At 36.6% G+C, this 27,549-nt stretch overlaps 1 protein-coding gene across 1 annotated transcript in view; it reads left to right on the top strand.

Moving 5' to 3' along the window:
- The window catches only part of grm8b (glutamate receptor, metabotropic 8b), a 254,050-nt gene that overhangs the window by 117,772 nt on the left and 108,729 nt on the right, over positions 1-27,549 (top strand). Inside the window, exons 4-6 of the mRNA XM_051690429.1 lie at positions 23,960-24,095; positions 24,415-24,569; positions 25,731-25,868. Of these exons, the coding sequence (XP_051546389.1) occupies positions 23,960-24,095; positions 24,415-24,569; positions 25,731-25,868 (429 nt within the window). The remainder of the gene's footprint in view (positions 1-23,959; positions 24,096-24,414; positions 24,570-25,730; positions 25,869-27,549) is intronic.

Genomic DNA, 27,549 nt, shown 5'->3' with positions numbered 1-27,549 from the left:
GTAATTCAAATGTCACAGATATGACAATCTTTCATACTCTTTCCCTAGTTTTGTAGATTTGTGTGTCATTTTGAATGTGTACACAAGCATTGAGTTTGCACTGGATGTAACCATGCAATATTTAAAACTGTTCCCTCAATATTCAATAAAAGATACAATACCACTCGACTCTTCCACATACCACATCTCATGAAATCTATCACTATTCGTAGCTCACGTTACCTCCCTCTATCTTTGTAATAAAGCCCTTCCTTTGCCAATACCTTCCATGAATATTGTATTCCTGTCATCCCTCATGCATCTATAATAATGAGACAATGAGATTTATCATTAGCATTTTCATAAGGGGTAAAAGGTTGTACGTACCCCAGGGCAATGATGTACATGCAAAGGTATATTACCACCAACCCGACAACCTGATGTTGTTCTGTACATACACGTCGCATGATCGCTTTGAGCAAAACTGCAGATAAATGTACAAATAAACCTGTTCTCTTTCAATCAACCATGCCAAATTAGCATTTCTTTCATATGTTCTCTGAAAAGGTGTAACAGGATTCAATGCATTCCCAATCTGAGTGAATATGATTTGTTGGCAGAGATGGTTTTCCATTACCTGGACCGGTGTACAGGGCACATGTATGAGGTTAAATGGTTAATTAAGTGAGCCTGTCTGATTTGAATATGCGGCTGTCTTCTGTTCCATACTATTGAAGCCTTCACTTACTGTATGCTTAGCAAAATTTGACTGGGGAAAATTAGACTGGAACAAGCAACTTGTGGTCTTGGCATTTTTTCAGCAGTACATCTTTCAGAATTCCCACAGTCATAGTAAACCAGCAAATATCAGGTAGTATTTGAATTGTGCATTTAAGCCTTGGAAATTTCTCAAGTGAATCTTTACTTATTCTCAGCTATTAAATATTTCATTGACTAGAAATCGCTCTTTGTGAGCATGGTTTCTCTAAAATGATAATAAAAAAAATGTATCCACCTATCACAAACAACTGGAAAATCCTTTTCTTTATGAGAAAATTAAGGCTTGAAATGTGACCAAAATTATCACACGGTAAATCATAATTTTAGTTCCAAATGTTTTGCCACTCATATTCAAACCCTATATGCCGAATTCCAGACAAGCACCACCATGCAGCAAATGTTCATAACCCAAAAATTTCTTACGCCGTGCTTTTGAGATCACATTCCAGATACTACATTTGCAAAGAATTGAAAGAAAGCAGTTTTTGTTTCAGTACTGGTATGGTCAGGGTTAGGGTTAGGTTTAGAGGTCTGCTAGTCGACCTGAACCTGACAGGACCCTGCAAACCATCGGGTTTCGGGCTGGGTTCGGGTCAGTTTTTCAAAAATAACTTTAGGTCGGGATCAGGTTTGTAATAAATGAAAAACAACATACGCTGTAAACAGCGAACATGTTTTTGCGTGCATCAGCAGCGTTTTCAATTGTTTTTCTATGCAAACACACTGATGTTTTTTCCCTTTTGCTTTGGTGTGCTGTTTGCAGTGCCTTGTTAAAACTGTGAATGTTTTTTGTTAAGAATGTTGCCTATAATGCTTAAATGAAATACAGCATATTGCAACAACAATTGGGTGCTGTTTTTCAGATTTTTGCGATTAATTCGAATTTGCGTTTTGACATGATTTTTAATTTTTTTTTTAAATCAAGAAATCGAGATTTTGCATAAAATATTGCAAACGCAATAGTTAGATATGTTGTAAATCCACCACAGGCTGAATAAGGAAGAGAAAAAGAATTCATAGCGCTCGTCTTAATGCCACTCCCAATCTGATCAGCTGCACTTGTGTAGCGTGCTCCAAATGAACGTGACAGGTTAATAACATGGAGACGGATATAAAAGACAACAGTAATCTCTTTTCTTTTAACCCATAAAAAGTGTTAGTTACATGACAGTTATTACACTTATTTTCAAATCATGGAGAGGTTATATGGGAGAATATGCTCCTTTTGCCATGATGATTCAGACAGATCGCTAAATATTGCTTTGTTCTGTGAAGTGTTTCAAGTGTACTGCATCTATAGCCAACATCTGGCAAGCGATCATTTTGCCAAACTTCGCTAGTTGAATAGTAATGATAAAGTATTTCATATTGCTGCGCTGCTCAGCGTGAACCACTAGAGGGTGCGTCTCTATCTGCAGGGGATTATGAATATACACACAAATTGTCTGATATACAATAAGTACTTTTAGATAAACTTGATCATTTATAGATATTGATTTCTAGATATCTTTCTATATGGACTTGGTTTAGATAAAATGAATAGCTACACTGGCTAAGAAGTATTTTTCAGTTTTCTTATTCGTTATTTCTGAACATCTGGGTTTATTAGATTTTAATTTATTTTACATTTACACTCTGTTGACCACTTCCCTCTGTTTTACACTCTGATGCACACCTTTGTTTCCTCTAATTAAAAGAACTTGGATTTCTCTAACCAGGTTGCCTTGCATTCTATCAAAGAACATGCAATTTGAATCATGTTGGAGTGCATTTAAAGGTTGAAAAAAATCAGCCAGAAGTTTGATAAAAATCAAGATTTTTTGCCATATCACCCAGCCCTATTCATAACCAACATAGTTCAATGATATGTTGTGTCCCGAAACCATAGTTCCAACGAACATTCGCAAACAGCTTTGCAAAGTTGTGTGGTTGGAGCTACAGCTCTACACCTGTGGTTAGAAGCATAGTTTAAATAAAAGGTTTGGTGTGTGGACATCATTTCACTTGGCTGAGACTTCTATATCTTTTATTACATATGTATATCTTTATTCTGTCAAGATTTTGACCATGTCTACAGGCATTTAAGAAAATTATTTATTCCGGGGTTTTTCAGAAAGCGGCGTTCTGAAACATCACGTAAATGCGAGTTCAGCCCGAAAGCGCATTATCACACACAGTTTCTATCAGAGAACATGGCTTTTATGTGTTTATGTTAATGCAGAAGTGGAGTTAATATGTTTTTGAAGAGTGTGCATGTACATGTGCGCAAGCTCATCAGGGAACACTAAGTCTAATATAGAGGGAAACCCATCTATTGCAGTGCAATGCATCTGTCACATTTCAAAGTACATGCCAATTTCGTGTCTTCAGCAGCTTTCTCGCATTAGACGGCTTTCTGGTGTACGTGTAAATAATTAAATATTTGCGGAAGTTATTACTCCACCCCCTGAGTAATGTTATTAACGACAGTTCAACCTATGTGGTTCAAATGATGGATGTGCAACATAGTTACTACGGTTTTGGGAAACAGTTGTGAATAGCTAGTTAATTTCTACAATGATGCATCGTACTATGGTGGTTATGCAGTGATTTACGTCATTGTACAGGAAACGCACCCCAGGTCAGGTCGGGTCACGTGGTCTCGGGTAACAGTCCTGTTCAGGCTTAAGCAATAAGGTATGAGAGGCCATGCTATATTGTGAATATAGTCACGGCTGAAGAGCGTTGTTAGGCACAATAAAAAGCAGAGTGCCTTCAAACCCTTCAGCCATGACTATATTCACAATAACATCGTTAAAGCTACACTATGTAAGAACATTTTCTTAAACCATGTTTTTGTATTACCCTGAGTCACTATGGAAAGCCTATAATAATTATTTATATATCAGATCTGTAGGGACGGATTTGTCAGGAAACTTTATACTTCAGTCATTCGTCCGTGCGTGTTTACGTCATGTCCGTAAAGAAAAGAAGATCCAGCTATTACAGCGCATGTATATGTGCGGTAGTAGTTTGAAGTTGAAAACTTGTAGCCACAACAAATGAGCAACATTGACTATAGATTGTTCAAAAAGACAACCCTCTGGGGAATTTCAAAATAAAGAAAACTCGAACCAAGAAGAGTCTGCAAGCAAAAAGGGAAAGTGGCAGAGCCCGTAATAAAACACAAAACAACATCGGATTGACTTTTCAGAGGTGGCGACAACTCTGATATCTTAAAGGATTTAAAACTGGTTTTTCGGGGCCTGGGTAGCTCAGCGAGTAAAGATGCTGACTACCACCCCTGGAGTCGCGAATTTGAATCCAGGGCGTGCTGAGTGACTCCAGCCAGGTCTCCTAAGCAACCAATTGGCCCAGTTGCTAGGGAGGGTAGAGTCACATGGGATAACCTTCTTGTGGTCGCTATAATGTGGTTCTCACTTTCGGTGGGGCACATGGTAAGCCAGGTAGCTCTCTTAGTGTGGTAGTTCGTTAGATAGCGTTAGCCACTCTAATAGGGCATTTTATTATGGATTGTGATACTGCAGTGTTTTCAATTTCATTTTCGAGGAAGGAAGGACAATGGAAAAATTTTTACTTTTATCTGTTAACAATGCTAATCTCTAAACCAGTTACTACCATGGTCTATTTGCCTGCTTGCTAAGTTATAATAATTTCCACCGTTTGATTTGATCTGATATGACAAGCAATCGTCATGTCTAATGTCATCGTTGCATAACTGTTGTAATGCTATTTATTTTTAAACAACTGTTTTCAATAAGTTAAAACAACAGCGGAAGATATGCTACTTACCTGCTCATAAGACATATTTTTGGATATTCATCTTTCTACTCCTTTCGTTATTTATTTATTTTTTGAGGGGAGAGGGCGAGTTTTGTTGTTGTGAGTGACATTCGCTCTGATAAGATGATCACCTGTAACCATGGTTACTCCTACCATCAGATTCATCCATGCAGAAGAGAGCAGAGTCGAAGCCCATCTCAAGTAATTATCAAAACAAAGTTCCTCCTCAAGTAACCTGCAGTTTTATGCTTTAACCGCTAGAGGGCCAAACGTTACATAGGCTGTGTCTCGTTTGGAAGGCTGCGTCCTCCGGAGGTTGCATTTGTCGGCAGCATACGTCATCGAGTCTCATTTCGGAAAAGCGAGTAGGACACTTCAAATGCAGCCTTTGAATGCGACCTTCTTTCACGGGAATTCGGAGGATGCATGAGGTGTATCCTTCATGGTCACTCACAACCCACAATTCTTTGCTTCAACAGAAATGTCTAAAAAGAATGATGCCAATTTGCCCATAAATATGATGTTCAAATGCAAGTAATGTTATTTCCAAAGTTGAAGTACCTCAGTAGATGGGTGCAGAGTACATAATATGTATAATTATATTAATATATAATTAAAATAAAGTATTAGACTAAAAATACACCTGTAAAATCTATTTTCTTTTCTCTTTACATCATTATAACTCTCCTAAATTTTACCTCATACATTCCCTCCCAAAGAGACTTTGTTAACTTCTCACTCAAAGTGCTCGCACTTGTTAAAGAGTGGCGTGCTGTCATAGCAACCATGTTACATTCCGTTTCCGTTTGTCCTACGAAGGCCGTCTCGTTTAAACAAGGCTTGTTTAAAGGAGGACGCTCAGAATACTGCAGCCTTCAAAGGACGCGTCCTACCTAGCACGCAGCCTTCGAAACGAGACACAGCTATAGTGTAGCTTTAAATGCCATCCTTCCACCAGAAAATATAGTCCCTGACAGTAAACAGTAAACAGAACGTTGCTATACAACAAGAATAACTGTCAGCTGTGGGTGCTGTGGAGTGATACAAATAGAAGTTCCATGAAGAGGTCAGAGCTGATCTTCATCATGAATAAAGCACGGCTGTTGACCAATCAGCATCCAGGACCGGAACTATCCATTTTATAATTCAACTTAAGGCTTGTGCAGGCCTGTAGTTAGGGTTAGGAGTATATTATTTAATTACTACTAAAATGTATTCAAAGAAGTAAGTTCTTGCTCTTGCGCAGTGTCGCAACTGTAGTTCCAGCTTCAGCCACTGGGAGGGGCAGTTCAGAAAGCATATTCCAATTTTAGCAGACAAAACATTTAACCTCCTGTTGCCAGTTTTTCGTGAGATCAGTCTGATGTTACAGGGATAGTTCCAGTGTTCCAAGAGGGCTGATATTTAACAGCACTGGGAAACTTCCCTGTTTGTATCACTCCCCTTGTATGTCTTTGCAACGTTTCAGACAGGTTGCCAGTCTGTGCATTGCTCAGCGTCACACAGCGTTTGATCCTGCTTTGGCTTCATTTGGACCTATTTTTGTTAGTGGAGCAATAATAGACCAAACAACTGGCAATATTGTGTCTAAAATTTAATTTACTTGATATTAACTTCATTATTATAGAATTGTTAAAGAATAAAACCAATATCACACTTACAGTCATGTTGTACTAAATATTAGCTGTCTACAGCCCAATCACAGATGTGTAATATTGCTTAATTAGAAATAAATTGCATCAGGAAGACTACAGGACATTTTATGTGCAACCAGATTAAGATAAACTTGAAATTAAGCTTTGTCTGCAGTGTCCCGTAGCTGTAAGGTTTTTGCCCTTGAAATGTTTAGCGCCACAATCAAATCATTTGTCATCAAGACTTTCTTGATTCTTAATCCACGTTTGATTGCTCTTCGTATATCATATATCACTCTCTGGTTGCACTTTGTGTGCATAATTGCAGGTGTGACTGATGATCTCTTATATTAAACTGTTATAGCAGTCATGGTTTTTTCGCTGTGATAGGTGGGGAATTGTTGTCTTGTGGTAAATGATCGTTGCCTCCAATTTTGAGTTGAACCAGAGCCAGTTTGAGGAATGATATACAATAAAACAAACACTGAGAACATAATGACTGCAGCACAGCATAATGACATGCTAGATATCAGTTTAATAGCAACTTGCTGCTTAATCAATATTTGTTGCTTGTTCAATTGTGCAGGCTCAGATGTTTTCTCATTTAATTGATTCTGCCTAAGGGGATGCCAGGCAACAGATGACCTTATTTTAAGTTGGTAAAGTATTGCAAAACATGGACTGCACTAAATTAATCTACATAGGTCACATGGGTATATTATTAATGGTGCTTGTTAAGGCACACTAACACTAGTTCTCTCTCTTCAAAATGTTGTACTGAGCCATATCATGAAGTAATGAAGACAAGAGTGCTCTTATTAGTGGTGCTTTATTGGCAAGCATCGCTATTGCTCAAACTTTCTGTTAGGGACTTGAACAAAAAAGTTTCTCTGATTTTATTTTGATTTGTTTTATAATCTAAACTAAAACAATAAAATCTCTAAAAATCTAGCATTGATTATTGTAAGGATTACCCTGGCGACCACCAGTGGTAACTTTATTGTTCACTTCGTGTCTTTCGTTTGATTATGGGCTTTGTAGTTCTTTTCATTGTCCTTGTTCATTGTTCTTGTGTCTATTACTTCCAGGTGTGTCTTGTTAAACCTATTAGTCCTTGTGTATTTAATCCCTGTGTTCTTTGTCAGTTCTTTTCCATTCATAGCTGTGGTGGTTTGTTGGGTTCTCATGTTTTTGGTTTCTTGTATTTATTTTCTGAGTTTTAATTAAAAGCCTGCATCTAGATCCAGTCCCACTCTTCTCTCGTTCCTGCAATCATTCCAAATATATTGTTTCATATGTACAGTGATTGATTGTTCAATACAAAATGTTCATGTTCAATCCTTCATGTTTATGTTAGAATATATAATTAGAGAATTTGAAAGACGGGCACAAATGCAGTAGCCAGGTTCAGAAGCATTCCTGTCTGACAGCACATACGTATATGCTACCTCAGGTTACTAACATCTAGAGCTAATGTTCCTTGCCTGAATGAAATGTGCCACCATCTTGCTACAGAAACCTCTTTTGGCAGCATATAAGGCTCTAGTATGCATCATTGTTCTTAGATGACAGTTTCAATCAAGGTGACAAGTCTTTGTGTGCTTTCATTAATGGCTGACAGCTGCAGTGCTGTGGCAGATGAGGGAAAACGCATTGTGCTTCATGGGCTGTTTCCTCTGCCCCAAAAGCAGAGCACCATCTGAGGATTATAACCTGTCACACGAAGACAATTACACTTCAAAAACACTTTATAAGCTTGACTGATAAAGACAAATGGAAAAGCAGCACTTAAGGTGCCCGAGAACCACTGATACTGTATGTGTGCATTATAGAAGAGTGTTTAAGTTTCAGTGTCTTCGTGTTTAAAGGTGAAGTGTGTTATTTCTGTGCCTGTAGCGACATCAAATGGTTGGAAAAATAAATGATAGGTAACCTGAACATTCACCTGTCTGCCATTGATCGAAAAACAGATAATCACGCACCACATTCACGCCACTGGTTGAGCAAATTTTGCTGTCTTAAGCTGATCAGGATGCTGAAACAAATCAACATGATCACTGGAAATTGACAGGCTACTACTGAAATTTCAGGTATCCTGAAATCAACCCCAATCAGCTGAATTAGTGACAAGCGCTATGCCCGATCAGACATTTTTGCATCAATGAAATCATGAACATTTGCCTCTAGTGCTACTGATAACGCGTTGCATAAGCAACCTTTGAAACATGAGTTCTGATCCCACAGGAACCAGGAGGTAATCATAATCATGTTCACATAAAATAATATGTGTGATTTAAAGGTTGCATTTTTACTCTAAAATTACTTTTTTACTCCACTGACAGTTAGGTTTAGGGTATTGGATAGAAGGTTATTAATTCCTGTTGACTGAATTACATTGTTTACAACAAAAAATACTCACTTTTGGCACCACTCTGTGGACATTTCACCTGGAAACTGGAGCGCACATGAGCCCATACATTCAACAACACTTCCAGCTGCAGGCACTGAGGGCAGTGATTTGAATTTTGGTAAGCACAGACCGATTTCAGCAGCAGAACTTTTGACCTACGGTAGCCAAATTCAGTGTTATCAATTTGAAAAAAGCAAAACAAAAAACAAAACAGAGAAATGTTTTGAAAGCCCACAGTCACAGTGTTTACACTTTTGAAAAATAAAAAATAAATGTATTGTGATGTTGAAAAGACTGTTCAAATAGTCTTTTCAACATTACAATATCTTGATTTTTTTATTTTTCAAACAGTCAAACAATCACTAAATAAAAGTTTAAAGCTGTTACCATCGGAGCGCACTGTTTTGATGCAGCAATGCAGCCATGTTTTCTGACGTCAAACAAAGAATATACAAACTACTCAATCCACTCGAGCCTTCTCCCATTCCATCCGTCACTCATTCTAACCGCTTCCAGTGCTGGGAAAGTGGAAGGGCTAGGTTTTTAGAATCTTCTATTCTTCTATGCTATGACGAATTCAGAATCCCATACTACATTGCAATGTAAACAATATGGCGGCATGCATAGCCGGCAAGCGCCTTCGTGATCGCATCATATCTATCATAATCAATCATTATAAACATCTAAAAAACACATTAAATGTTTGATAATATGTAATCTGAACTTTAGTGCATCTGCTGTGAAGTGTACGACAACATTTGTTTTAATTACAATGTGCATTAAAGAACTCACACTGGGGGATCCGTCAGTATAGGAGAAACTCGCGTATGAAAGGTTAACAAGCATTCCGTTGGTCTGTTTGAACATTTTGTCAGTGTAAATCTATGGGATTTTTTCCCATTTTTGATCAACTGCTGTGTGTAAGCCATAAGTCCAACTACTTAGAAAGGACTTAGCACACTATTCCAGAACAGTCTGAAGGTCTGTGCTGAGTTTTGTGGATGTAGCTTGAAAGCTTGAGGAGGAGTTAGTTTTAGAAATTTTGGTCTTGGTTTAGGGATTTTGAAAAAAGAAAACCTAAACCAAGTTTGTAAAATAACACTATGTTGGCTTTTTCATGTCAACATAATCATTTTAATTATATACTTTTTAAAATATATAAAAATGGAATGAGTAAAAAAGTGAAACTGTCTGCAGGAGCAGTGTTAGAGAAATAGCTCACCCAAAAATAAATATTGTCATCATTACTCATCCTCGGGTCATTCCAAACCAGTAGTACTTTTTTTATTTTTTTATCTGTGGAACACAAGAATTGGGGATGAAAGTATTGTGATTGTGACTGACAGTTGCTGACTGTAAAACTCCAAGAGCACATAGAAGCACCATATTATAATTATAATATTATAATATGTAATTATAATTATAATTATAAAGTTGTCCATATCACACTTGTGCGGTATTTCAAGTAATCTGAAGCCATACTAAAGCATTGTGTCAGGTACAGACTGAAATTTAAAGGGATTGTTCACCCAAAAATTAAAATAAAAAAAGTAATCCATACATCTCCAGTGGTTTAATATAGTCTTCAGAAGCGATGCAAACTCTTTGGGTGAGAAACAGATCAATATTTCAATCTTTTTTAATATAAATCTCCACTTTCACTTTCAGGATGTAAAAGAATCTGAAAGTGAAAGTGGAGATTTATAGTTAAAAAGGACTTAAATATTGATCTGTATCTTACCCACACCTATCATATTGCTTCTGACGAAATATATTAAACCACTGGAGTCATATGGATTACTTTTATTCTGCCTTTATGAGCTTTTTGGGGCTTGAAAGGTCTGGTCCCCATCCACTTGCATTGTATGGACCTACAGAGCTGAGATATTTTTCTAAAAATCTTCATTTGTGTTCTGCAGAAGAAAGAAAATCATGCACATCTGTGATGACATGAGGGTGAGTAAATGATGAGAGAATTTTTATTTTTGGGTGAACTATCCCTTAAGTCTTAATTCAATGAAAATCTTCACCCATTGGAATCTGTGTGAGCGCACCTGACACCATATAAGGAGAAGGTGGCAGATGAGAAAAACATTCTCAAACTTTATTGGTTCTTTTGTGTATTGTTACAGCAGCATATTTAAATAACTGAATATTTAATTACATATTTAAATGAGTAAAAATTAATGAGATTTGAGAACTAGTGCAGTCTTCTTCACCCATATGCACAGTAAGACCAGAAACTTGCATTAAGAAAGTAAATACTGTAAAAAAAAAATTAAGGTCAACTTAAAATGTTTATGTACTTGTCCTCTATTTCGTTCCAAAAAATAAGACATGGACTAATTACTAGGTGCTGTGTCCTTGCCCTGGCCGAAAGGCAATATTGATTGTGGCACTGATTCGCTACACTATATTTTCATTAAGAAATGAACCTTTTACTGTAATTCTTAGCTTCACAACACAATGCAGTCAAACACAAATGATGCATACAAGGTTTTTATGGCCCACCTTTTCAGCGAAGAGTAATATTTCTAATTCATTTCAAGGCAGCCTCTCACTTCTCTGACCTTGTATAAGTTGAATTCCTCATCAACATGTGCCTTCTTTGCTTAAATGAAACTCAGTGTCACAGTTTTCTGTTCTGTTAGATAAAAGTTCTTGTGGTGATTTAAACGAACCTCTACTACAGATCCTATATACAACTGTTTCATCCATTTTTTTTCTTTGGTGAAGCAGAGAAGGTTAGGTAATCTCATTTGAATGCAAATGGGGGTACGAGCAGTAGGCGAACAGGAACATGCCTTTAAAATTGCAATATTTGCTGTGCCCATTTAAACCCAAATGCTGGATTGAATAACGTGATATTTAAAGGTATAGTTCACCCAAAATTGAAAATTCTGTTGTCATTTAATCACCCTCTTGTCATTCATCCTGTATGACTTTCTTTCTTCCATAGAACATGATGTTAGGACATGTGAGGCAGAATTTCATTGCATGTACAAAAGATGCATTGAAAGTGAATGGTGACTGAGTCTGTTGGTGCTTAACATTCTGCCTAACACCTTCTTTTGTGTTCTTCCAAGTAAAGCAAATCATACGGGTTAAGAATAACCTGAGGATGGGTAAATGATAAAAAAATTTCATTTTTGGTGCACTATCCCTTTAAAAATCTGTCCATGCCATCTATTGGAATTGTAACCACGGATTATATTAAATGCACTAGTTATGTATTCAAACTCTCAAAGCCTTCAAAAAAGACATTAACACCAGTCAAGAGCAGATCTCCTTGTATTATCCACATGAAAGCATTTTCTGTCATTTTAATGCTATGCAAACACCCCGTCCTGGGTGAAAATTGTCTCTGCACCCACTCGTGTCCTTTGGGATGTAATGGGAATGAATTGTGTCCTTTTATTTTCATTCCTAATGATAAAAAAAACAAAACATGCACGACTCTTAAAGGAGGATGCCAAATGCGGTGAATGTGAAGACAAGCTGACATTCTGCGATCCTTAAGACAGTTCTGATCCTTAGTCTTAAGGTTTGGCATCCGAAAGCAGATACCAGCTGTATAATTTAGTAATACTTGCTTGTTAGAGGATGCATGCAAATCCATAATGACACTACCATTAATACGTTATTTTCTGTGCTGTGTATGTATTAATGTAATGTGCTATACATATTAAACATAGAGTAATCAAAATTTTACTATTTAATATGTACATCAAAACAGTTATTTTATTGAGTTGTCTCTAAAATTAAGTACATAAATACTATTCTTAATCAGTAATTCATAGAAATGTGAAATGAATATTGATAAATCAACAGTTTACTATTTAATATATATGTAGAGACAGTTATTTTAAAATCTGGTCACTGAATTTTTAAGTACAGAAATACTTCCCTTAAACAGTAATTCACAGTAATGTGCTGAATATTTTAATATTGAATAATAAATATGTATTTATGGAGGGCAAAATTTCTCCAAATTAAATCATTAAATATGTATTGAAATAAATAATTAAATACATAATGAAATAGTTTAAAAGCTATAAAATCATTACATTAATCATTAAATCACTAAATAAATGATTGTCTCTAATATTTCATTTTAGCACTAGTTTACGTCCATTTTCATTTTACCATTATCTTTGGGTTGACTTTTCATTCAAGCACAAGCTTTGTGTCTTTTTATTTTCATTTTCAGGGATATAGTTATCAGTACGTCACTCAACAGTGGAGAATTAAATAAAAGGGAGATTTTTGGACCTATTTAGTGATTTATTGATTATTTTGATGATTTTAGATTTAACAATTTCATTATGCATTTAACGATTTATGTAAATATTTAAATATTTATTTAATGATTAAATGTTTAGTCATCAGGCCTTCCATATTTATAATGCAAGTAGTGAGTTATCATAATAGATGTAAACTATTTGTCGCTGAAATTAAAATCACAAAAATACTACTGAAAGGTAATATAACTGTAATGTGCTACTGTATGAATATAAAATATTGAGAAACCAACATTTAACTATTTAATATATTTTAAAATCATAAGTTATCGATATACTTAAAAGAACCGAAATACCTTGAACAGTAATGTACTGTAATGTGCTATATGAATATTGATAAGCCAAATTTTTACATTTTGAAGTGATAGTTCACTCAAAATTGAAAATTCTCTCATCATTTACTCACCCTCATGTCATCCCAGATGTGTATGACTTTCTTTCTTCTGCAGAACACAAACAAAGATTTTTAGAAGAATATTTCAATATTTCAGCTCTGTAGATCCATACAATGCAAGTGAATGGTGAATAGACATTTAAAGCTCCAAAAAGCATATGAAGGGAGCATAAAAGTAATCCATATGATTCCAGTTATTAAATCCATGTCTTCAGAAGTGATATGATAAGTGTGGGTGAGAAACAGATCAATATTGAAGTCCTTTTTTTTACTATAAATCTCCACTTCCACTTTTGTTTTTAGCAATTCACATTCTTCGTGCATATCACCACCTACTGGGCAGGGAGGAGAATTTATAGTAAAAAAGGACTTAAATCTTGATCTGTTTCTCACCCACACTTATCATATCACTTCTGAAGATATAGATTTAACCACTGGAGTCTTTTTAGAGCTTCAAAGTTCTGGCCACCTTTCACTTGCATTGTATGGACCTACAGAGTTGAGATATTGTAAAAATCTTAATTTGTGTTCAGGAGAATAAAGAAAGTCATACACATCTGGGATGGCATGAGGGTGAGTAAATGATGAGAGCATTTTCATTTTTGAGTGAACTATCCCTTTAATATGCAAAAAGAGACAGTTATTTTAAAATCAGTTGCCGCTGAAATTAAGATCAGAGATTCTATTCTTAAACAGTATTACACATTTCTTTAGAACTGTTCACTGTGGCATTTTCAGATTGTATATTAAACATTTTCAGTCTTGGTACAAATGAACACTGTCAGCATCCCCTGCTTAATGCAGTGTGATGTGGCAGAGATTCATTTATAGCATGGAAGCCCCTCTCCCTCAGTCCAAATGTGTATTTCTACAGCAATTAACTCTGAAAGGTTGATCTTAGACAGGATCTGGCAGAGATATGTCTTTGTCTACAGTGCTAACTTGCTGCTGTTCCACTTCAAAGGCAGGAAACGGCCTCCCTCCAGCAACACTGCAAGTTATATGGCAGGAAACTTTGTAACTTCCTACCTGGGAAAGTTTTAAATGAAGTATTGCTGTAATTACTGCACCAGTGACTTTGGAAGTTAGAAATGAGCTATAGGAGACTAGACTCATTTTGTTATCCTCAAAATTACTAAAAGAATCATTAAGGAACTGGAATCGTTAAGTGAAATCAGAATCAGAACCAGAATTCTTTATGATTCCCATCTCTAATGTTCAGCCACAGATAATGTTCCATAGGCAGACATATTTAGTAATGTCTTTGTCACAATGTCAATGCGTAAAAAACCTTGTTTCCTGATTCTGATATGCATTTACTGGTAAACAGAATGACTTGTTCTTCGTTTGTTCTATTGCCCACATTATCTTGACAATGACTGTAGTCATTTGGTGTAACGTACAGTGTTATATAAAGATGTAAAGTGTATCCCAGCCCACAAATAATTTTTGTTCTGGGTTTCAAACATTTTCTTGCATTCACAGTGTGGTATGCATATGTGTTGGCTTATACACACTGCACCGCTAATGGCTGCCATGGTTTGCATGAGAAACACAAAAGCCCCTACTCCCACGCTTAGGACACTTTTGTGTGTAGCTGGCTGCGCTTGTGTCGCAGGAAAAAAGTGAGATTGTTCTGCCATGTGTCTAGCAGAACATGGCTTATTTCTGCCAAAATATTGAAAGGCTGTGCAAAATAAATGGTAAACAGTAGAAAGGAAATTTGGCTGGGACTTCAATGTGAGATTTGTTTTCAAAATTTCCTTTGCTCTGATTGTGTTACGATTTAAAAGGCTGACTAATGCTTCTTGACTGCACACTGTGTAACACGAAAATTAAGGGAAAATTTTACCTATTGTAAGGCAGCTTCACAGCCGGCGGGAAGGAGAACACAGGGAAGCAAGTTTTTCCTGGCTCAGGTAGGACTTTAATAGGCCACTTCAGTGCTTTACAACTTCACAAACTTGTCAGCTTCATAGGCACATAGGCATTTAACACATCAGCTTCATAAACATGTAGTCACTTAAACACATCAGCTTTGTAAACATAACAGGTTAAACAGCTTCAGCTTCAAGAGCACCGTGGCCTTCTTTGTGCCAGACTCTCTCACTCTCCCTGCTGGTGGTGTGGCTGCTTATATGTCGCTCTCCCCATACTCACTGGAATTAGAGACAGGTGTTACACATAATCTAGCTCAGGTGCAAGCACCCTTACCACTTTCTCTCTCTCCGGACGGACGCTCGACCATGCCCCCGCTGCCACACCCATTAAAGAAGTTTTCATCTTTGGCAGATCTGAAAGTTAAACTGAATTCATTGTGCAAACAGAAAATAATTGAATTTTCAGATTGAATATAGGAATTGAGATTATTCATAACTTTAAGCAGTGAAAGAAAAGTTAATGTTAAAGTAGTAAGATAATAATTTTCACACCGGGTTTGACATCAGTGGGTTTGCTTTCCTGCATTCGGTGTAAACCTAAGTAAAACCTGATCCACACAACTTGAATTTTACCCATTATGCCTACTGATGAGCCAAAATATTATGACCACTCACAGGTGAAGCGAATAACGTTGATTATCTTCCAACAAGGCCACATGTCAAGGTCTGGGTAGATTAGATGATACGCGAACAATCAGTTCTTGTAGTAAACCTGAGCAACTTTGATAAGGGCCAAATTGTTATGACCTGACAACTGGGTCAGAGCATCTCTGAAATGGCAAGGCTTGTGGGGTGCTCCCAGTCAGCAGTGGTGAGTACCTACTGACAGTGGTCCGAGGAGGGACAAACCAAAAACCAGCGACAGGGTGTTGGGCGCCCATGGCTCATCGATGCATGAGGGCAACGGAGGATATCCCATCTTGTCTGAACCGACAGAAGGTCTACTGTGGTACAAATCACAGAAATTATTTATGTTACGGGAGGAATGTGTCACAACACACAGTGCATTGCACCCTGCAGCGTATGGGGCTGAGTAGCCGCAGACCAGTCAGAGTACCCATGATGACCCCTGTCCACCTCCGAAAGCACCTACAATGGATGACCAACAGCATATTAAGCACACTGTAAAAAATTGCCAGGATTTTACAAGATTTAACAGTAATTTCTTACAATAAAATACTGTTTTCAGTATTTGACTGTAAAATCAATGCAGGCTAGGTCACAACACATCAAATTACTGTGATTTTATTTGATTTTTTTTATATTGCACTGCATTATGGGAAAATTGTGTTTTGTGTGAAGTCACCATTTTGATGTTTAGTGTTCCTTTTGGATGGGACCGTATCTTATTTATTTACAATTAAAATTCTCCCATTTAGTGCAATTGTGTTGAAGAACTCAATTTATTGCACTGTGATGTATGGAGAAAATAGTCAATTTAGTGGGTGACTTTATGTTGGACCATCATGTATAAAGTAAACAATATAATGCATTTGAAAGTAAAGAAATAGTATCATTTTAAATAAATGTGGAAGGGATGTTTGCAAAGCTAGGCTATAATATGGTTGTTTTTAATCGTTCATGAACTTTTTATCATGAGTTGTTAATCAGGCACGTAAGATATCAACACTCAGGATACAAAACTTGATGGTGTCAATTAACAAACACTTTAGATTTTTTAAAAATACAGATGACCATTGTGATTCTACAACACAGCACTACTACATTACAGTAATTTATTGGTGCTGTTCACTGTGAAGTCACAGTATACTGTTGTCTTTTCATATGAATGTATTGTAGAAATACTACTGTAAAATATACTATAAAAATCATCATCACAAACATTTTTTACAGTGCAGGTGGTCATAATGTGACTTGACTTGACTAATGTTTTGGCTCATCAGTGTATTTCACTTTGCATGTAAACCAACCTGGTCTCATAGCTATTACTATACTTATATTTTGGCAAAATAATTTTTGCCAGGCTCATTGTACATATCGTGACAGTTTCCTTGTGAAATAAACAATAAAGGAGCTACAACTTTCTTTTATTCAATTTCACACAAATCACAAGTAAAAACGGCAGATTATCAGTTCAATAACACATACTTTTCGCCCTGTTCCACATATAATACTATCTTATGACATCAAAACACTTGTTCAACATGTTTGAATTACAATACCAACTACATTAACAAGCTTGTTTGAATGCAATTGTGCAGTTGTGCAGTAACTCATTACTGATTAAGTGTTGCACTTGTGATGCACAGGACCGGGGTACGAGTCCTTAAGATGCAAGTCGACATATGAGACAAAGTCTCATAGAAGCACCACAAAGTGATGTTGTTGCTTCAGCAATTGAGTTTTTCATGTCACATTTACATTTTTCACACTATTAGTTATGTTTAGGTTTAAAGTTTAGGGTAAGAAAGTATTTTTTGTTTATTTAAAACTCAACAAGCATAAACCTTTAAAACTCTCATCTGTTTTAGAGAACATTTAACTCGCTTTTAGCGGCCACAGTGGACCTTTTACCTTGGAACTGCTGCGATACGTAATATTGTGTAACGTGTAATATTAATAATGAACCTCATAATATAATTTTGCAAAATTACGCCATAGTCACAAAATATTCACGAGCTCAAACCTTGTAAACACCTTTACCGACATTCTGGTGGCTTATTAAATGTGCACATATCTTGTTTGCATGTTTAGGTTTTGACATCAAAACTGGTTTTCATATGGTGTCTGATTTTTACAATGAGCTGTCTTTTGATAGTTATCCGCAATTTGTGCACATACACTATAAACACACTGATGTTGAAGGTGATGCGTGCCATTTTTTTCTTTCTCATTTCCCTCAGCTATAAGTGAACCATTTGTGGGCTGTGTAAGCGTAACACTGTTGCTCTGTGATACTGTCAAAACTTTCCTCTGTTTGTTTGAAGGCCTGGTGCCTGTCCAGGGCTGCACTTCCCGACAACATTACTCACTGCTTAACCATCATAGTATGATGCATCGTTGGAGAAATGAACTAGCTAGTCACGACTGTTTCCTGAAACCATAGTAACTAAGTTTCTCATTCATCATTTGAACCATGCTGGTTCAACATTATAGAGTTGTCGTTAATGACGTTAGGCAGGGGGTGGAGTTATAACTTCTGCGGAGATCAAATGGATATCAAATTAAAATAGCTTATTTGCATGTACACCATAATGTTTAATGCGTTTAATGCCATTTAATACGTGAAAGCTGCTGAAGACACACAAGCGGCGTGCATTGTGTAATGCAACAGATTCATTGCGCTGCAATAGTGGGGTTTCCCTCTAAATAAGACTTTGGTGTTCCCCCGATGTACTTGAGCACGTACGCATACTCTTTAAAAATCTATAAGAAAACCACTTATGAGTTAACACGGACACATAAGCCATGTTCTCTGACAGAAAACGTCTGTTAAAGCGCTTTCTCTTAACAGCCTTTAATCTCAAAACGGCACGAGGAAGGCTGCAGTCGCATTTACGTGACATTTCAGAACACTGCTTTCTGCAAAACCCAGAAAAAGCCGTTGTCTTAAGTGCATGTAAATGTGGTCAAAGTCTTGACAGAATGAAAGATATACTGTATATGGAATAAAAATAAAGAAACCTCGGGGAAGTAAAATGATTTCTAACTAGCAAGGAATCCTATTTTTAACAAGTGGAGAGCTGTAGTTCCAACCAAACAACTTTGCATGCTGTTTGCGAATGTTCGTTGAAACTATAGTTTCAAGAACACAAAATCGTTGAATTATGTTGGTAATGATGGAACTCGTGACCATAATTGGCTTATGCTGCTTTTGGGAAACTCACCCCAGCCCGACACATCAACATTGGCTCAATCAGTGGTGTGAGGTTGTGGCGGGACTATCTGTTTATACAACCAATGGAAGATGGGGTAGCTCTCTGGAATTTGTTTGAAAACTGATTATTTTTGCATATCTGTTTTGTCACTGGCATTTCTAGTCATTGACGCAAAATCTGGTGCAACACGATATTTGAATTTAATTACATTTGAGAACTTCAGAGGACTTGATATATTCTGCATGCCAAATGATCATTCTTGGGGTAAAAATTAAAGTTTTTGCAGAATCACAATTTTGAGATGAGACATCAGGTTATCCAATATAATCTCATTACTATGTATTTATAGTGTGGCTCTAGCACACTACATTTTGTATGTGCAAATGTACATTTGTACACTTTACCGAAGAATACTTACTTCTGTATTCCTTAAAGGACTCATCCTTCCTTGCATATCCCTTCATATCTTTTGCACAAGGTGTCTGGCTATCTTATTACTGCAGTACTTTTTGTAGTATGCACACTACAGCTGTTAAATCAGCTGTCAGCACACCGCTCACAGCTACCACAATCTGATAATTTATGTCCTCTTTAAAACTTGATGGGTAAATGATCCAAAATTCATAATATTAATTATCCAGAATGCTTCAGATCCCACCTTTTAATAAAGCAAAATCATTTGCCTTCTTAATTACTGTAAACCACTGAACATCAAACCATTTAGTTTGTGCACACTTCTTATTTAAACTTTAATTGGAGGTTTAAAGTGATAGTTCACGCAGAAATTATTTACAGGTAAATCCTGTACCCTTAAGTTTTTCCAAACCCATGTGACTTACTTTCTTCTTTGGAACACAAAAGGAGATGTTAGGCAGAATGTGAATGCCTCAGTCAGCATTGATTCAATTGCATCTTTTTTTTACCATACAATGAAAGTAAATGGTGACTGAGGCTACCATTCTGCCTATCTCCTTTTGTGTTTGAAACAACATAAGGGTGAGTCGATGATGACAGTATTTTAATTTTTGGAAACATTAATGTATTGAATACTGAGTGATATAAGATATCATGTTTTAGTCTGATAATTTTATTGGACAACTGACATGTTCACTCACAAAAGACAAGATGCCCCAGGCACTTATAAATTGTTTGAGATTGTCATGGTGGTACGTCTGTTGCACACAACAGTGTGACTAATACAACTGAAACTCTTATTGCCTCTGGCAGATTTGACACCAAGAGCTCTAAATGAGCTTCCTCGCTAGTCAAGGCCACCATCCTATTCTGAGCACTCGGTTTGGTCTCTGAATCTGATTTTGTGTCATGGCCTGTCTGAATATTTTATGAATGGCAGGAAGCCTGGACTGCAGTCAGTTTGATAGATCAAGCGGGTGAACGACATCGCAGTGAGTTTATGAACCTTCAGATGGGCCATACTCCATTGACTAACTGACCTCACAAAATAATAAGCTCTATTCCAAAACCACCAGTAGTGAAAGTTTCCTACTCTAAGGCAGCGTTCTAAGCTGGAATCTCATTAGTGACTTATTTCGAATGTGCTACATAGGCGACAACCACATTAGTACAAAATCATGCATGCTACAAAAATTGCACTAGTAACAATGTAATTATTGCTTAATAAATTCAAATTTTTACTAGTATGTTGTACATTGCTGATATGTGAAATAAGAATTCTGACAAGAAATTAATTATAGATATCAGTAATTGTGTTTTGAAACAGGAGTGAATGACAGATCATTGTGACATTCTTCTAGTGAAAATGCAGTTACATATATAAACAAATTAGTGTTTACTAGTTGAAATTCCATTTTTGAGATCAAGAATGTGTGTGAGCAATGTCGTAATTTTTTGTGTCAGGAATTAACGTATTTACTAGTGCAAACCTAATTACTAATATCAAGAATTAGCATTTTCACTAGTAGCAATTCCATTGTTGATATCAAGAATTAGCATTTTGCTAGTAAAATTGTATTAATACATGTCTATAATTCATATCCTGCATGTGATTAAATGTTGAAATGGCTTGCGATAGCTCCTCACGTGAAGTGCACGAGAGACTCGACAGCTCACAGTAGACAATTTTGCTGTTAACATGTTGCTAAGCTAACAATGAAATACAAATAATAAGCTTGAATAACATATGTAGCATAGACCAATATTGGGTGAAAGCCATTTAAAGAAAAATTAGAAATAGCAATAATTTTAACATTTGGCAAACATTGTGACATTCGTGGCAAGTTAATCTGTTAACTTGCAAACAAACTTTGTGGTAAAATGTTTGCAGCAATTTGCCACATATTAACCGCATGTTTGTCGGAAATAAAAGCAGAAAATAAAATATCCTAGAGCAGAAGTGTTATTCCCCGCTGAAATCAACCTTAGTTGGTTTGCTGGTCTTATATTGTTTATGCTGGTCTAGCTGGTCTAGCCTGACCAGGCTGGGAGACCAGTTAACCACCTCAGTCTGGTTTAAGCGGTTTTCCTTTTAGCTGGGTTGTGGTTGTTTCTGATTATCCCCTCACATGTCGCACTCTCTCAAGCAAGACATGCCATCTTAAAATTGTGCCCCACACTGACACCCCACAAGCAGACATTATCATAGCACAGTATCTCAATTGCATAATGATAACTGAGGCGACAACAAAGGAGAACAGCCGCTATTAAGAAAACCATGATGATGTGCAGATTGGTGCTTATCCTTGAAAGGACATCCATTCAGCATAATCACTGAATGTCTTTGGGAGAATTGGGCATCGTGATGACTTCCTTGATGGAGAGGAAACATTGAGCTGCTCTCAGGATGGGGCCCTCCACAGCTGTTCATTAAATGGACTGTAGTGGTGAGAGAGCATATTTGGAGGGGTATTGGAGTGTTTAACTTAGGGCATGAAGAGCTAATGCTGTAATGGAGGATTATTATAGCCACACTTTGAACACTGAGAGAGGCCTGTTTCCATATCAAACGCTGCTTGTTGCAAATTCCCTGACAATGTGTTGTTGTCCTGTAATGCCAAATCCTACCGACCTTGGACCCCAAAGCAATTCCCTAATTAAAAAACATACAATCCCTTACAAAAAAATCTAAAATAGCCGCGAACTTGCCGCTCGTTATTTTCACATGCAAATGAGCTTTTGATTCACTGCAAATGTTTGTCATAAGTTTGCAGGTCTTTGCCGGTAGTGGTGAACCTCCGGCAAACCTTTGGCAACAATGAACAATTTGCCGCAAGTTTGCCGCAAAGATACTTTGCATGTGAAAATTATCAGTGGCGATTTTTCGGCAAGTTTGTGGCAAATTTTCCATGAATTCTCGATTTTCGTAAGGGATATCACTTGTTTATATATATTACATATTGACTAATTATGTCAATTAATGTAGTTAAAAACAGTATTACTCTTAAAATTATATTACAGAAGTCTTTTTATTTGTGTTTTCAGTAAGCAAGCTAACCCATTAACCTGATGGTTTAGCATATTGCTAACTGCTTAGCCTTCTAACCTATTAGCAACTTATATACATAAGTTTTGATCAGGCATTATAAAAGGCATCACAAAGTCATACTTGGGCGCCCTTATAATTTTCACATACAAATTGTCTATTGTTGTCAAAGGTTTGCTGCAGGTTCACCACTACTGGTGAAGGGCTAGAAAATTCTGGCAAACATTTGTGGTGAATCACAAGCGCATTTGCATGTGAAAATAGCGAGTGGCAAATTTGTGGCAAGTTTGCGGCTAGTTTGCCAGAACTCTAGATTTTTTTAAGGTCATCTTCAGAAATTTTAGATGGAAAATCAGTTCTTAATTACTAATGAAATCCATGTAATGTCACAGCAAAATTTTGACAGAATTGTTTTTTTATTATTCATCCTTAATTCAGTGAAATAGAATGGGACTCCCCATGTTTATTTATTTTTTATTGTTCCCAGCCCCCTTTCAATTCAAACTGTGGCTGCCGGTAAGGAAATATATTGAACTAGAGAGCAGTCGAGGTGAGCGAAAGCATGATTCCTTCATTTGTGTGAGTGTCATGCGAGTGCCTGAGCTGTCTTGAAGACCTGATCAGATCTTGACGACATAACTTGTCACAATTTTCTTTGGACATTTTTTATATGCTCAGATATATGGAAACAACAGAATTGCTATTGTGTACACTTTGGTGTATATGACACTAAGGCCAAAGGCTTTCAAGTGTAGTGTCTTGCATGGTCTGAATTGCATTATGCCAAGTAAATAAGCGGAGAGGTGTTTGACATCACCTCGTGTTCCCACAGGCACCTTGGGCAAGGTGACACTATCAGATATCATTTGAATCAAAACATGCTTTCCTCACTCTGCTGAGAAGAAAACAAAAAGAAAAGAAAAACACAGAATCTGTTTGTTTTTCTCTATGTCTATCTTATAGTGGAAAAAGTTTTCGTTGCCGCCCTGTGTTTTCATCTGTTCTTTCACACTTTCTGATCTTCTCATGTCTTGTCTTTCTCTCTCTCTCTCTCTCACAAATAGTGGAAGTAGGGTTGTATGTTTTTCTATTGTTTTACTGAAATTTTTTTTATGATCGTGATCATTGTGTTTTTTGTATTTATGGTGTCTTCTCAAAACTCTACTGCAAACTAAATTTCCTGAAAGGGATAATAATCTCTCTCTCTCTCTCTCTCTCTCTCTCTCTCTCTCTCATCCTCAATACCCCATTATCTTCTTTGCTGTCCGCCTCTTTTTTCCCTTTAATCTTCCTTTTGTCTTCATAGTCACATATTTGTGTTTCTTGATAATCATCTTTCAATTCTTTTTTTTTTCTTTCTTTACTCTCCATCCTTCCATCATCTTAATCATTCTTTATGCGCTCTCTTTCTCACCTGTAACTCTTCTTCTTTCTCTTAGGTGGTGTGTGTATTGCTCAATCACTGAAGATCCCCAGAGAGCCCAGACCAGGAGAGTTCGACAAGATCATCCTGCGCTTGCTGGAGACTCCCAACGCCCGAGCCGTCGTCATGTTTGCAAATGAGGACGACATCAGGTGCCCTAATCAATTGCTTTTTCCCCTATGCATTGATGCATGTATATTAAATAACAATAATGAAAATCTGTAGTGTTAATATGTTGAAAAAGAAAAACAATGGGCATCATTCATGAAATGAGAGCAGAATAGTGACAATGTCTGTTACACTGATGACTTAAGAGCACTTTCCAATTTTAAATGTTACTAAAACAGAACATTGTTGACCTCAGAATGCCAGAATGAATGAAGGCTCTTCTGTTTGAAGGACATATTTACATAATTTGGTTTTATTCTTGCTGGCTTACATGAATGTGTTTTCTGTTTACTGGTCCTTCAGGCGTGTCTTGGATGCTGCAAAACGTAACAACCAAACGGGTCACTTCCTGTGGGTGGGATCGGACAGCTGGGGATCCAAGATATCTCCTGTGGTTCAACAGGAAAGTGTGGCAGAAGGAGCTATTACCATCCTTCCAAAAAGAGCATCAATAGAAGGTAACACCCACTTTTGGCAACTGATCAAAAGGTCAAATGTGCTCACGATTCCCCCGGTTATTAATTTCTTTTATTTATTTTTCAGGGAATTTTATATTTGGTATTTCTAGGGCTAGAAAAGTAATGGAAAACATGGAAATATCAGGGAATTTTAAAATGGTGATTTCCATACAAGGAGAAGTCTCTAATACTGTAGGCCTGTCGCAATATTATGGTATTACCTGGCCACAATTATTTGATCTATTTGGTAAAAGTGAAGAATTTATATATATATATATATATATATATATATATATATATATATATATATATATATATATATATATATATTTACTATAATATAATATAATATAATATGTTATAATATAATATAATATGTTGGGTTGGCTGGCTTCAAAAAACAACAGTGAAAATGTTAAGTTGACCAAGACTAAAGTTGACCAAAAAAAGAGACATATTTTAAGTATGTGGAAATATTTTAATATTTAAAATTTAATTTTTCATGCGATTCTATGCCAGTGCAATATCTTTCCAGGTTTTCAAGCCAAAAAGAAATGTATTAAGCACACATACACCTTAAGTATAACAATTTGTATGACAATGATCGCAATTATTTGAATGACAATTAATCGTCAGCCAAATTTCATAATTGTGAAAGCCCTAGTCTCAAAAAATCTCAAAAGCATGGGGAAAGTCACAAAAAGTAGTCCTAATAGAAATTTCTATAGTGGATATACATTTTGTAGTTATGCCTGCTCTAAAATATTTTATCGGTTATTAATTGATCTATGTGAGTGTAATGTTTAGTAATCACAAATCACTGGAAAGGGAAATAATACAATGTAAATTGTTATATAATATAATATAATGTATCATATAATGGTTTAGTACTGGTTATAAATGTCAGTATAATCTTTTTGTAATAATTTTGTTTATCATAAGGTGTGGGAACCTTGCGTACTTCAACTCTTGATCTGCTCTTAACCATTTAAAAAGAAATGCTACACCTAAAACATTTGAAGCTTTAATTAACAACCAACACAGTGTATTACAATGTTATTACCATATAATGAACTTTTTCCCACTGTAAAAAAGTGATCAATCAAGATTACAGGTTACAGCTTACATGAATTTCCCAATGTTTTCTCCAATCTTTTTCAGCCTTTGACAGATACTTCAAAAGCCGCTCCTTGTCTAACAACCGACGGAACGTTTGGTTTGCGGAATTCTGGGAGGAGAACTTTGGATGCAAGTTAGGGATGCATGGCAAGCGCCCTGGCAGCCCCAAGAAATGCACTGGTACGAACAGGTTTTGCATCACTGATTTCATGCTAGCGGATCTGCCTTGGCGGCAGAGAACTCCATCATGTTGACATCTGATTGGACCTTCTTTACGATTCAGTGATTGAGAAGATCAATGGGTAGTTCAAGAACAAAGCTTTCCATTTAGACAGGAACCGATTAAGCCTTAGTAAACAGGAGAGACTTAAACAGAGCATACTGCCCTCGATTGATGCTGACACTTATGCACATCTAGTAACACGCATATGCAAAATCTTTCCTTCTTTACGATCTGAGTGACCTTTTAAGCTCTGATTGATTTACTGAAATGCTAGTTGGGTTGTTTAAGCAGAAACTTAGCCTTTATTTAATCTAGTATATGGTCAAACTCCATGCTGGTCATGCTTCATACATCTTTTACTGTGTATCTTTGTCAAAAATCTTTAGCTCATCTCCTCTCCTGTTTGTGCCTCATGTGTACAGCTACATAGAGCAGATGGACATTTGGGGTCCTTTCATGAAAGCACAGTTATTGTTCTGGCACAGGGATTTGACATAATGAGAATAATTACATAGCTGTGAATGCGGCACATCACTCTCTCTCTCTCTCTCTACCTCTCTTTCTGAATGATCTGTAAGATGATGCTCAGTCTACGCTTGACTGCAGACGGATGCCTCTGTCAAAAGAATGCTGGTAGAAATGGTGATTATGATCATCTCTTCCTTAAAGAAGTACAAAAGTTGAGAGCTATTAAGCTATGACAAAATGAGGCTTATTTTGTCTCATAACAAAAACAGATGGTGAGAGAACTCAGCTGTGAGGGGCGTTGCAGCGTTGGGGCTGAGAAAATATAGATTTGAATAGATGCACTGAACACACAAGCAAACATGCTGGAAATCACATGCACATACAATTACAAACACATGAATACACAATGATTTTCCACGCTTTCCCACATAATGAATTTCAATTTGAAAGACAGCATGAAAAAGTGTTATATCATTAGAGGTGTCTGCAAAGCAAAGCATCACAATTACAACTACAATGCTTATTGTTTGGGAATTTGTGCGAACCTCTAACCCAAAGTTCCATTAAAGGAATATCCTGGGTTCAATATAAATTGAGCTCAATCGACAGAATTTGTGGCACAGTGATGATAACCACAAAAAATAATTTATTCATTAAAAAAGCAAAAATCGAGGTTACAGTGAGGCACTTGTTTCAAAAGTTGTTTCAGAGATAGAGAAAGTTATTACATTTTGATGTAAAATGTTATTCATTTTTTCTTTAGAATATCAGAGCATTTAGAGCAAGTAAAAATTGTCAATTTTTGTTTCATATTGCCCTAAAGCTGTAGCTGCAAGGAGTTAAAGGGGTCAGTTCCAGTCACATGATCTGTGATGCTCTGCTGATTCTCTTCCAGCGCATCTCCAGGCAGCCTCATAGACATCCAATTGCGAATCAGAGCACTCAACACCACAGTGTTATATTTAGAAGAGTGGTAAAGCTTCCCTGTCTGGGCTGTTAACAGAGGTAGCAAACTGTGAGAATGCATCACTTCACTTTGGGGGATCTCCGTCACGGCATTTACTTAAGCTATTGCCAGATTTAGACTTCATAACCTACCCATGCACTAAATTCAGATAGAAAATAGACTATATTGAAAAAAGCAATCTGTTCTGGGAGCACAAGCATTAG

The sequence above is a fragment of the Myxocyprinus asiaticus genome, chromosome 46 (genome assembly GCF_019703515.2).
Source record: "Myxocyprinus asiaticus isolate MX2 ecotype Aquarium Trade chromosome 46, UBuf_Myxa_2, whole genome shotgun sequence".
NCBI lineage: Eukaryota > Metazoa > Chordata > Actinopteri > Cypriniformes > Catostomidae > Myxocyprinus > Myxocyprinus asiaticus.
This window is presented reverse-complemented; position numbering and strand designations above follow the sequence as displayed.